Here is a 12,382-nt window from a genome sequence, read left to right on the forward strand (position 1 = left end):
TGTCTGCATGGGTTTTCTCCGGGTGCTCCGGTTTCCTCCCACAAGCCAAAAGACTTGCAGGTTGGTAGGTAAATTGGCCATTAGAAATTGCCACTAGTATAGGTAGGTGGTAGGGAAATGTAGGGACAGGTGGGGATGTGGTAGGAATATGGGATTAGTGTAGGATTAGTATAAATGGGTGGTTGATGGTCGGCACAGACTCGGTGGGCCGAAGGGCCTGTTTCAGTGCTGTATCTCGAAACATAAACATACACTGTGCTTTCCTAGATTTCCTCCTCTCCACTCCCGGTATAGCTGAGCCACCCATGATGCCGTGGGCTTGGCTCAGACTGCACTTCCCAGATGAACTATTGCTGTCCACCAGTTTTCAGGAATGAATAGTGGTTGGACAGCAAGAGTGGGACATCTGCTATACCTGCCGAGTTCTCCTCGACTGCCCAATAGTTACCCATTCTACCTACATAGCCTTAAGCTGCGAGTGACCACCTCCATAAACGTGCAGAATGGGTGTGTAACTGGAAATGAATATCAATACGGTTAAGTGTGAGGTGGTGCATTTTGGAAGAAAGAATAAGGAAAGTAAAAATCTAAATAGAGTTAAGGAGTAAAGAGATCTAGGGGTAGAGAATCACAAATCATTAAACCAGCAACACAGGTTAATAAAATATCATACAAATGCAAAGCACTGGGGTTCATTCCAGGGGGATAGAAGTGAAAAGAAGAGAAATTATCTTAAACCTAATCACACTTAGAGTATTCATCTTTCAATTAAACACTTCTGGACTTGATATAGAGTACAACATTTTCGGATCATAATCTCTGTCCCCATTTTAGTTGGACAGCAGGTGATGATAATGGTTCTGCTGTTGCCATTTACACCTCCTCTAGATTTATTTTTTGCTTCTTTACCTGTCCCATTACCATTTCCATTTGTTGTGCACCATTATCTCCTAACTCATTTAATTCTCCTGTCTTCCACCCTATCACAGGGTGGTCTTTTTTCTCCTCCCCTCTGTCCCTGCCTCTGGACTTGTTTAAGACCTGTTAAATCTCTAATTTTTTCCAGTTCTGTTAAAAGGTCATCAACTTATCACTTTATTTCTCTCTGCACAGATGCTGCCTGACCCGCTGAGTATTTCCAGCATTTTCTGTTTTTATTTTAGGTTACTGTGAACAGTTCTGGCCTTATTTTACAAAAAAAAAACGACACTGGAGGAGGTGCAAAAAAATTGCAAGGCTCATATCAGAAGTGGGAGGTTCTAACTATAAGGAAAGACTGAATAGGCTGGGGCTCTTCCTCTATAAAAGTTGAGAGGTGGCCTAATAGAAATCTTTAAAATTATAAGGCAATTTGATAGGATAGATGTAGGGACGATGCTGGGGAAGACCAAAACTAGGGGCTATAAATTAGAGATAATCATTAACAAATCCAATAAAGAATTCAGGAGAAACATCTTTACCCAGAGAGTGGTAAGAATGTGGAACTCATTACCATAAGGAGTGGTTGAGGCAAATAGCATAGATGCATTTAAGGGAAAGGTAGATAATGACATGGAGAAAGGAATAGACAGCTCTGTTAGATAAAGTAGGGTGGGAGGAGTAAAAACAAGAAATACTGGAAACACTCATCTGTGGAGAGAGAAGCAGAGTTAGCATTTCAGGTCAGTGACCCTTCTTCAGAACTATATATATAGGGTGGGAGGAGGCTTCTGTGGAGTATAAACATGGACGAGTTGGGCCAAATGGCCAGTTCCTGTGTTGTAAATTTTATGAAATAGTTCCATGTAATTCTCTGTATTGACCATCACGCAGTCATGGTGGAGACCAAATCTCATCTTGACACCGAGAACATCCTCCTGTCATGTTGGGTAACATACGTGTTAAATGGGATAGATCCAGGACAGATCTAGCAATGTAGAACTGGGCATCCATGAGGTGCTGTGGGTCATCAGCTGCTGCAGAATTATATTCCACCACAATCTGTAACCTCATGGCCTGGCATATCCCTCACTCTACCAGTCCCATCAAGTCAGGGAACCAACCTTGGTTCAAGGAGGAGTGTGGAAAAGCATGCCAGAAGCAGCACCAGCTGCTCCTCAAAAAACGATGCCAACCTGGTAAAGTTACATACATACTGAATAGCAGGACCAGCATGCTATAGACAGAGCCAAGTGATCCTGCAACCAACAGATCATATCAAAGCTCTGCAGTCCAGCCATAAGCAACTACACAATGAATGGGAGGAAGAGACTCCCACTAACATCCCCATCCTCACTGATGGCAGAGCCAAGCACATAAGTGCAAGAGACATGGCTGAAGGATTTATAACCAGAAGTGCCAAGTGGATGATCCATCTCAGCCTCCTCCCGAGGACCCCACCATCCCAGTGTTCAGTCAATTCGATTCACTCCATGTGATATTAAGAAACGACTGAAGGATCAGGCTACAGCAAAAGCTATGGGCTCCAAAACATCCTGGGTGTAAGTGCTGAAGACTTATGCTCCAGAACTAGCCATGCCTCTAGCCAAGCTGTTCCAGTACAGTTTCAACACTGGCATCTACATGACAAAGTGAGAAATAGTCCTGTCTACATCTAACGACATTATCATCACTGAATTGCCTACCATCAACATCCTGGGGGGTTACCATTGACCAGAAACTTAACTAGATCAGCCATATATACACTGTGACTATAAGAGCAGGCCAGAAGTTGGGACTTCTGTGGTGACTCCCCAAAGCCTGTCCACCATCTATAAGACACAAGTAAGGAATGTGATAGAATACTTCCCAGTTACCTGCATGAGTGTAGTTACAACAATGCTAAAGAGGCTCAACGCCATCCAAGACAAAACAGCCCACTTGATTGGCACCCTATCCACCATCTTAAACATTCACTCCCTGAACCACTGGAGCATAGAGGCAGCAACTCACCAAGGCTTCCTCGACAGCACCTTCCAAGGTCATGACCTCTACCACCTAGAAGGACAAGGGCAGTAGGCGCATGAGAACAGAATTAGCACCAACTTCCTCTTTAAGTCACACAGCAGGGCATCTACTGTTGTTCCTTCATCATCGCTGGGTCAAAATCCTGGAGTTTCCTTCCTAACAGCACTGTGGGTGTACCTACCCCACATGGACTGCAGTGTTTCAAGGTGACAGCTCACCACCACCTTCTCAAGGGCAATTAGGGATGGGCTGGCCATGCCAGAGACGCTCACATCTCAAGAACAGTTAACCTTCCTTCTACCGACAGCATAAAAATCCATTCAATGAGACAAAAATGCAGAGCAGTTGTCAGCAAGGATAAATTTAAAAAACACACAAACGATTACAACAATACATCAGAAAATCCCTTTATTTCCTGCTGCACCTGAAAATCTGATTGTGATTAATAGGGCTGTTAAGAAGGCATATGGTGTGTTAGCTGTTATTAGTAGGGGGATCGAGTTTCGGAGCCACGAGGTCATGCTGCAGTTGTACAAAACTCTGGTGAGACCGCACCTGGAGTATTACGTGCAGTTCTGGTCACCGCATTATAGGAAGGATGTGGAAGCTTTGGAAAGGGTGCAGAGGAGATTTACTAGGATGTTGCCTGGTATGGAGGGAAGGTCTTACGAGGAAAGGCTGAGGGACTTGAGGTTGTTTTCGTTGGAGAGAAGGAGGAGGAGACGTGACTTAATATAAGATAATCAGAGGGTTAGATAGGGTGGATAGTGAGAGTCTTTTACCTCGGATGGTGATGGCAAACACGAGGGGACATAGCTTTAAGTTGAGGGGTGATAGATATAGGACAGATGTTAGAGGTAGTTTCTTTACGCAGAGAGTAGTAGGGGCGTGGAACGCCCTGCCTGCAGCAGTAGTAGACTCGCCATCTTTAAGGGCATTTAAGTGGTCATTGGATAGACATATGGATGAAAATGGAATAGTGTAGGTCAGATAGTTTCACAGGTCGGTGCAACATCGAGGGCCGAAGGGCCTGTACTGTGCTGTAATGTTCTAATTCTAATTCTAATGCAGAGAAACTGAAAAAGTACAATTGGAGGATACTCAAGGTCAGAGAAGAAGGGTTTGATGGACGAATGTAACAGGTGCAAGAGACTTGGGCTCATTGTAGTTACACTTATGCCCAAAGTGTCTGATCTTTTAAGGCACGTGGTAGGTGCCAAGTTACATGTCTCACTGGGTGCAAATGTGGAGCAAACCCAGCCAGACCCTCAAACCAAAACATTCAATTATATTTTTTATTTATTTATTTTTTATTTATTTAGAGATACAGCACTGAAACAGGCCCTTCGGCCCACAGAGTCTGTGCTGACCATCAACCACCCATTTATACTAATCCTACACTAATCCCATATTCCTACCACATCCCCACCTGTCCCTATATTTTCCCTACCACCTACCTATACTAGGGGCAATTTCTAATGGCCAATTTACCTATCAACCTGCAAGTCTTTGGCATGTGGGAGGAAACCGGAGCACCCGGAGGAAACCCACGCAGACACAGGGAGAACTTGCAAACTCCACACAGGCAGTACCCAGAATTGAACCCGGGTCGCTGGAGCTGTGAGGCTGCGGTGCTAACCACTGCGCCACTGTGCCACCACTAATTTTCTACCTCAGCTGCACATTACTGCACTATTCCCATATTTCTTGATTCTCTTTGTATCCAAACATCTGACAATCCCTGACTTCAACATACTCAAAGACTGTGCTCTCTGGGATAAAGAATTCCAAAGATTCACAACCCTTTGATTGACAACATTTTTCCTCATCTCAGTCGTAAATGGATAACCTCTTATTTTGAGACTGACCCCGTGTTCTACATTCCCCAGCCAGGGGAAATATTTTCTCAGTATCCATCCTGTCAAGCCCTTATGTATCTGTTAGACTACCTCTCATTCTTCGAAACTCTGAGGAATACAGGCCTAGTCTATTCAATCTCTCCTCATGGGATAATCCCCTGAACCCAAGAATCAGTCCAGTGAACATTTGTTGTTCTTCCTATAAGGCAACTATGTCCTTCCTTAGGTAAGGAGACCAAAACTGTACACCAGGGTGGTCCAACCTTTTTGGGTGGAGGGCCGCATCACGATTTTTGCTCGGCCCAGGGGGCTGGTGAGCAAATTTTGAAAGATAAAAACATTAAAAACTTAACTTACTAATAAACACAAGAAATGTGCATTTTTGTGAAGAGACATTAAATGAGAAGACTAATTTATGACTTACTTTCTCATCACTATATTGAAAACTGATTTTGTGACATACCTGGCATTATTTTTGCTTGCACAAGTCGTCAATCTCTTGATGTAATGATGCAGAGTATTCTGGACAGATGTTCATTTTTCAGGAGAGACCTTAATCTCTCTTTTCCCCTCTCTTCGCTGTGTGTGTGTGTGTTGTTCTCTCTTCCCCCTCCCCTCCCCTCTGGGACTACTGGACACAGATTGAAAGTTTTGTGCAAAAGATGCAGGGGAAATATGAGGAAGCACTTTTTTTACACAGCAGGTGGTAATGACCTGGAACTCGCTGCCCATAGGGGTGGTGGAAGTGGAGACTTCAGGAGGAAGTTGGATGGCCACCTGAGAGAAATAGATTTGCAGGGTTACGGGGATTGAGCCAAAGAATGGGGCTGACTGCATAGCTCCATGGAGACCGGCATGGGCTCAATGGACAGAATGGCCTCCTTCTGTGCTGCAAATAAATGACTCGGACTCTCTCTCCACTCCACCCCTCTCTGTCTCCCTCTCTCTCCCTCTGGATGTAATGATGCAGAGTCATAAGTTTAAAAGCTGGTCTGACAAAGGGAAATTTCTCATCTGCAGTCACGGACCCCTGGTAAGGATGAGGAAGGGCCCTGGGGGCAGTTTACATCCATAGGCCAGGTGGAAACTTTTGCCTGGCTAGATCCTGGCCCGAGGGCTGAATGTCGAACAACCACAACCATGCTGAACACAGTACTCCAGGTGTGTCCTCCCCAAGGCAATAATTGCACAAAGACTTCATCAGTCTTATACTCCAATCCCTTTGTAATAAAGGCTCACATATTATTTGCTTTCCTAATTGCTTGCTGCACTTGTATGTTAACTTCCTGTGATTCCAGTACATAGAGACCCACACTGCTTTGAATACTAACATTTCCCAGTCTTTCACCATTGAAAAAAAAAACAGCTTTTCTGACAAAAGTGGATAACTTCACATTTCTGTGCATTATATTCCATCTGTCACATTCTTTCCCAGTCACTTGTCTAAATCCTTTGCAGCTTCTTTTTTTTTAGAACATTACAGTACAGGCCCTTCGGCCCTCGATGTTGCGCCGACCTGTGAAACCATCTGACCTACACTATTCCATTTTCATCCATATGTCTATCCAATGACCACTTAAATGCCCTTAAAGTTGGCGAGTCCACTACTGTTGCAGGCAGGGCGTTCCACGCCCCTACTACTCTCTGCGTAAAGAAACTACCTCTGACATCTGTCCTATATCTTTCACCCCTCAACTTAAAGCTATGTCCCCTCGTGTTTGCCATCATCATCCGGGGAAATAGACTCTCACTATCCACCCTATCTAACCCTCTGATTATCTTATATGTCTCTATTAAGTCACCTCTCCTCCTCCTTCTCTCCTCACAGTTTACTTTCCCACCTAACTTTTTATCACCAGTAAACTTGGATATGTTCCTCAGTCTCCTCATCTAAGTCATGAATAGAAATTATAAATAGCTTAGGCCCAAGGAGTGTTGCTTGTGGTTTCCTGCCAGTTCCAGCCTGCTAACCCTGAAAATGTCCTGTTTATTCCTATTCTCTGTCCATTAAGCAATCCTCAGTTCATGCTAATACATTAACCCAATGCCAGGAGTCCTACTTTTAAATAATCTCGTTATGACATTTTATTGAGTGTTTTCCTCATCCGATCCCTTTCCCCAATAACCCCCTTCAATATAACTGTATCTCAGCCGACCTGGTCTCTGTCCGCCCCTCACTCTATATATAGCTCTCTCTCTTTATCTGTTCTTCTCTCGGTTTCTCTCTCTATCTGTTCTTCTCTCGGTTTCTCTCTCTATCTGTTCTTCTCTCTCTCTCTTTATCTATCTGTTCTTCTCTCTTTCTCTCTCTCTCTATCTGTTCTTCTCTCTCTCTCTCTCTCTCTCTCTATCTATCTGTTCTTCTCTCTCTCTCTATCTATCTGTTCTTCTCTCTCTATCCCGGTCTCTGTGCCCGCAGTGTCTCTCTCTCTCCCCAACGTTAGAGCCGATGAAGAACGGGGCCGCGGAACCGGCTGCGGCCGCTCCCAGCAAACTGTCCCCCCGGAAGAAGCCGAAATCGGTAATGTATTACCGCGGGGGTGGGGGGAAGGTGAGGCCCGGGACCGAGACCGAGCGGGTTGGGGCCGGCCAGCTTGGCAGAACAAGCCGCATTTACCGGTACAAAGAGGCAGAATGAGAGAGGGACAGAAAGATATTGGTCAAAGGCAGGTAAATGGAGTTCAGGTACAGATTAGCCATGATCTAATTGAATGGTGGAACAGGCTGAGGGGCTGAATGGCCTTTTCCTGTTCCTATACTCCTGTGACAGACAAGGATAGTGGGTGAATACTCTGGTGGGTGATTGCAGAGGTGGGGGAGGGTCTCCCACCCATCCATGGTACTGACTGGGTCTAAAGGCCTGCTCAAGTTACAAAACAAAACCCGACCAGAGCCCGACCTGACCACCACAATATTCCCTTTACTTACTTTCCGACTCCCAGTCTTCAGGAAGCTGCAGCATGAGCGTGATGACGCCATAGAGACGCTCACACGGTCACTGCGCAGACTCAGAGTTTCCCTGCTTGACATCCCAGACTCACAGTTCAGGTAAGTCTTTAACTTTTAACACTTACCTGCAATTCTTGCAGTGTGTGTCTGGCCCAACCCAGACCCGGCCTCGGCCTGAACCCAAAGGCCGGACCCGGAAAAGCGGCCCGACACATGTCGTCAAGTCCCGTCGGGTCCGGGTTGGGTAGCTGGCTTTTAACTGAGTTGGTCTACAGAAAGGCAGCATGGACTCAATGGGCCGAATGGTTTCCTTCTGTGCCAAATGACTCTGATTTTATGACTGTTGGTGGAAGAGCCTCAAAACACCAGAAAAACAGGATAGAGAGAGAGAAAGAAATAGAGGGAAAGAAGGTGAGATCTGGGAAGAGATGAGGCATTTAGAGAATGAGAAACAGAAAATAAGAGATCGAAAGGCACAGGCAAGTAGAGAGAGGATGAGATATAAAGGGGGAGAGTTTAGAAAAGCGAATGAGGTGCAACGAGTGAAAGAAGGCTTGAGTAAAAAAGAGAGAAAGCAGTAGATCGTGACACAACAGACAAAATGAAAATGTGGAGAATAGAGAGATCAACAATGATGTTGAGAATGAGAGACAGAGATATTTGTGAATGGTTTACAGGGGTGATAGGCAGAAATGTAGAGGATCGTGTGGATAATGGTATGTTTCTTTTCAGAGACAGGTTTACAAATAATGTCAGATGGTGATTGTTTTACCATTGCCTCTATTTTCCCCATAGCCAAGTCCACAATATGCTACAACCATCGCAGTCTCATCCCGGGCGCTGTTCAACATGGAGGAAGAGACAAAGATCTTCCAGAAGGATGGTGTGGAAGCTTATGTCAAATACCAAGTTGAACATGAGAATGAGCCTTTTGCACCAGGTGCCGCCTTCCCCTTTGTCCAGGTAGGAGCCAAGAGCAGAACCATCAGCAGCCCTTGGCCCTCAGCACAACAGCTGCACAGGACATGCTTTAACGCATGAACAGTGGGTACTTGTTCAAAACGGGTGTGTATGTGTGTCAGGAGTGCGTGTCTAGTGATCACCCAGTATACAGTATGTGCATGTGTGATATAAGTGTTTGTGGTGTACATGAGTATGAATGTGCGAGTGTGTGTGTGCATTTACTTGACTATGTTATGTGCCTTTGAATGTCTGACTGTGAGCTGGATTTTGCCAAATGAGCAGAAGTCCCACCTCTGGGGTGAGTGCAGGGGGTCACTGTGGCGTAGTGGTATTGTCACTGGACTAGTAATCCAGAGACCAAGGCTAATGATCTGGTGACATGGGTTCAAATCCCACCACAGCAACTGGTGAAATTTAAATTCAATTCATTAATAAAACTCTGGAATTGAAAGCAAATCTCAGTAATGGTGCCATGAAACTATCATCGATTGTCGAAAAAAAAACCCGTCTGGTTCACTAATGTCCTTTAGGGAAGGAAATCTGCTGTCCTTACCTGGTCTGGCCTACATGTGACTCCAGACCCACAGCAATGTGTTTGACTCTTAACTGCCCTCTGAAGTGGCTGAGCAAGCTACTCAGGTGTCAAGGGCAATTAAGGATGGGCAATAAATGCCAGTGACTCCCACAACCCATGAAAGAATTTTTTAAAAAAGGTTGTGCAGGTGACGTGATTCCCTTGGGGATCTTCCCATCTGCAGCCAATTAACGTCTGGCAGGTAGGAGAGCAAGCTAATAAAAGGTGGCAAGAAGCAGCTAGTGCTGCAGTTCGATGGGAGGTGTCATTTTAAAGGGCTGTTGCCAGTCTGCAGCCTTCTTTCAGGCTGTATACATGGAAGGCATTGGAAGGTGTACAGAACAAAGGAACCTGTAGAGGAATGTCTGGATTCAGATGAAAGATCAGTGATATCTCCCTGGAGATGCTCATGTGGACGTGAAGGGAATGGAGCGAGGTTCTGTTCCCACTGGAAGTGAGGAAGAGGCCAGCAAGAAGATGTGGCTGAGGAAGTCAGCACCAACATGGGTGCCATGCAGGCAGCAATTCAATGACCTTGTACAGTCTGGCAAGGCTAGTGACCTTCATAATTGCAAGTTCAGAGCCCTACATGTCATAAATGGCGCAAATGAGATATGAGGCAAGGTGATCGACCCATGCCTCAGGCCTGACCAGGAACCAGCATCCACAGTGAGATGCAGACTTGCTTCACACTGGAGGCCCATGGTCAGTCAGAGTTGATCGCTGCATTGACAAGATTGAATGGCCACTTGCATCAGATCTCTCAGTGGCACGATGCTGACAAGCACAGCTGAGCAATGTGACAAGAGTGATACTGTGTATGTATGTGGTTGCAGGAGAAGTGTACTCACAATGCCAGGGAGCAAAGAATGGGAGGTGGTATGCCATTCATAGCTGTAGTGATTCTACGACCATACGAATTAGCAGTAGGCCATTCGGCCCCTTGAGCTTGCTCCACCATTCAATAAGATTATGGCTGATCTGTTCGTGTTTCGAATTCCACACTCCCATCTACCCCGGATAACCTTTGATTCGCTTGCTAACAAGAATCTATCTACCTTCGCCTTAAAAATATTCAATGACCCCATCTCCACCACCTTTCGAGAGTTCCAAAGTCGCACAACCCTCAGAGAAAATAATTCTCCTCAACTCTGTCCTAAAAGGACGAACCCTAATTTTAAAACTGTGCTCCCTTGTTCTAGACTCTAATGGAGGAGGAGGCAATGGAAATGGGATGGGTTGCAGCAAGGACAAGGGCAGCAAATGCATGGGAACACCACCATCTGCAAGTTCCCCTCCAAGTCACACACCATCCTGACTTGGAACTATATCGCCGTTCCTTCACTGTCGCTGGGTCAAAATCCTGGAACTCCCTTCCTAACAGCACAGTGGGTGTACCTACCTCACATGGACTGCAGCTCACCACCACCTTCTCGAGGGCAATTAGGGATGGGCAATAAATGCTGGCCTGGCCAGCGATGCCCACATCCCATGAATGAATGAAAAAAGGACAGATTTTTAATTAGTAATGTGTTGAAGGGTTATGGAGAACGGGCAGGAAAGTGGAGTTGAGGCTGAGATGAGATCAGCCATGATTGTATTGAATGTTGGGGCAGGCTCGAGGGGCTGAATTGCCTACTCCTGCTCCTAGTTCTTATGTTATGGTGTCAAGTTTTTTGAACGTTGTTGGAGCTGCACCCATGCAGGCAAGTGGAGAGTATTCCATCACATTCCTGACTTGTGCCTTGTAGATAGTGGACAAACTTTGGGAAATCAGGAGGTTAGTTGTTCAAGTTTTTGAGGATGTTACTAGCAGAGTGGATAAGGGGGAACCAATGGATGAAGATGGTTAGTCCTCGGGCACTACCCTGAGGAACTCCTGCAGCAGTGCCCTGGACCTGAGATTATTGGCCTCAGCAACCAAAATCATCTTCCTTTGTGCTAGGTATGACTCCAACCAATGGAGTGTTTTCTCTTTGATTCCCATTGACTTCAAGTTGGCTATGGCTCTTTAATACCACAGTCGGTCAAATGCTGCCTTGATATCAAGGGCAATCACTCTCACCTCCCCTCTGGAGTTCAGCTCTTTTGCCCATGTTTGGACCAAGGCTGTAATGAGGGTCTGGAGCCTAGTGGCCCTGGCAGAACCCAAACTGAGCATCAGTGAGCAGTTTGTTGCTTTTTAGTGGCACTTGATAGCACTGTCGACAACACCTTTCATCAGTTTGCTGATGATCGAAAATAGATTGATGGGGCAGTAATGGGCTGGATTGGGTTTGTCCTGCTTTTTGCTGATAAGAACTACCTGGGCAATTTTCCACATTATCTGGTAAATGCCAGTGTTGTAGCTGTACTGGCACAGCTTGGCTTGGAGTGCTGCTACTGTAGCAATGTCCTGGGGCTGAGATGACTGGCCTCCAACAACCACAACCATCTTCCTTTATGCTAGGTATGACTCCAACCAGTAGTGAGTTTCCCTCCGATTCCCATTCACATCTCTGTTGAGCTCCAATTGATCCCCAGCATCCACAGCCTTTTGGGGAGAGAGCTCCAGATTCCCAGTACCCTTTGAATGGAGAAGTGCAGACAGCCTAGCTCTAATTTTAATGTTGTGTTGCCTTGTTCTGCACTTGTCTGCTAGAGGAACCCTTTGAAATAGTTCGCAGATGAATCGCCCCTTAATCATTTAAATTGAAGGGAATACAAGCAGTCTATGCACCCTGACCTCACAATTTAACTCTCTAAGCCCCAGTATGATTCAGGTGAATTTGCACTGCACTCGATGAGGTGCGGTGCCCAGAAATGGGCATAGTTGCTCCAGATCTTGTCTGACTAGAACTTTATGCAAATGTAACATAACTTTCACCCTTTGTATTACAGCCCTCAAGAGAAAAAGGCTATTAACCTTTTTATAGAGTCAAAGAGAGATACATCACCGAAACAGGCCCTTTGGCCCAACGAGTCCGCGCCGACCATCAACCACCCATTTATACTAATCCTACATTAATCCCATTTTCCCTCTCACATCCCCACCTTCCCTCAATTCTCCTACCACCTACCTACGCTAGGGGTAATCTTTACAATGGCCAAT

At 45.6% G+C, this 12,382-nt stretch overlaps 1 protein-coding gene across 1 annotated transcript in view; it reads left to right on the plus strand.

The window, feature by feature from the left end:
• Positions 1-2,514: 2,514 nt before the first annotated feature.
• LOC137346933 (cytosolic 5'-nucleotidase 1A-like) overlaps positions 2,515-12,382 on the plus strand; it is a 163,383-nt gene continuing 153,515 nt past the window's right edge. Inside the window, exons 1-5 of the mRNA XM_068010888.1 lie at positions 2,515-2,570; positions 4,018-4,052; positions 5,032-5,118; positions 7,250-7,326; positions 8,550-8,717. Of these exons, the coding sequence (XP_067866989.1) occupies positions 2,515-2,570; positions 4,018-4,052; positions 5,032-5,118; positions 7,250-7,326; positions 8,550-8,717 (423 nt within the window). The remainder of the gene's footprint in view (positions 2,571-4,017; positions 4,053-5,031; positions 5,119-7,249; positions 7,327-8,549; positions 8,718-12,382) is intronic.

Source organism: Heterodontus francisci, chromosome 31, assembly GCF_036365525.1.
Source record: "Heterodontus francisci isolate sHetFra1 chromosome 31, sHetFra1.hap1, whole genome shotgun sequence".
Taxonomy (NCBI): Eukaryota; Metazoa; Chordata; class Chondrichthyes; order Heterodontiformes; family Heterodontidae; genus Heterodontus; species Heterodontus francisci.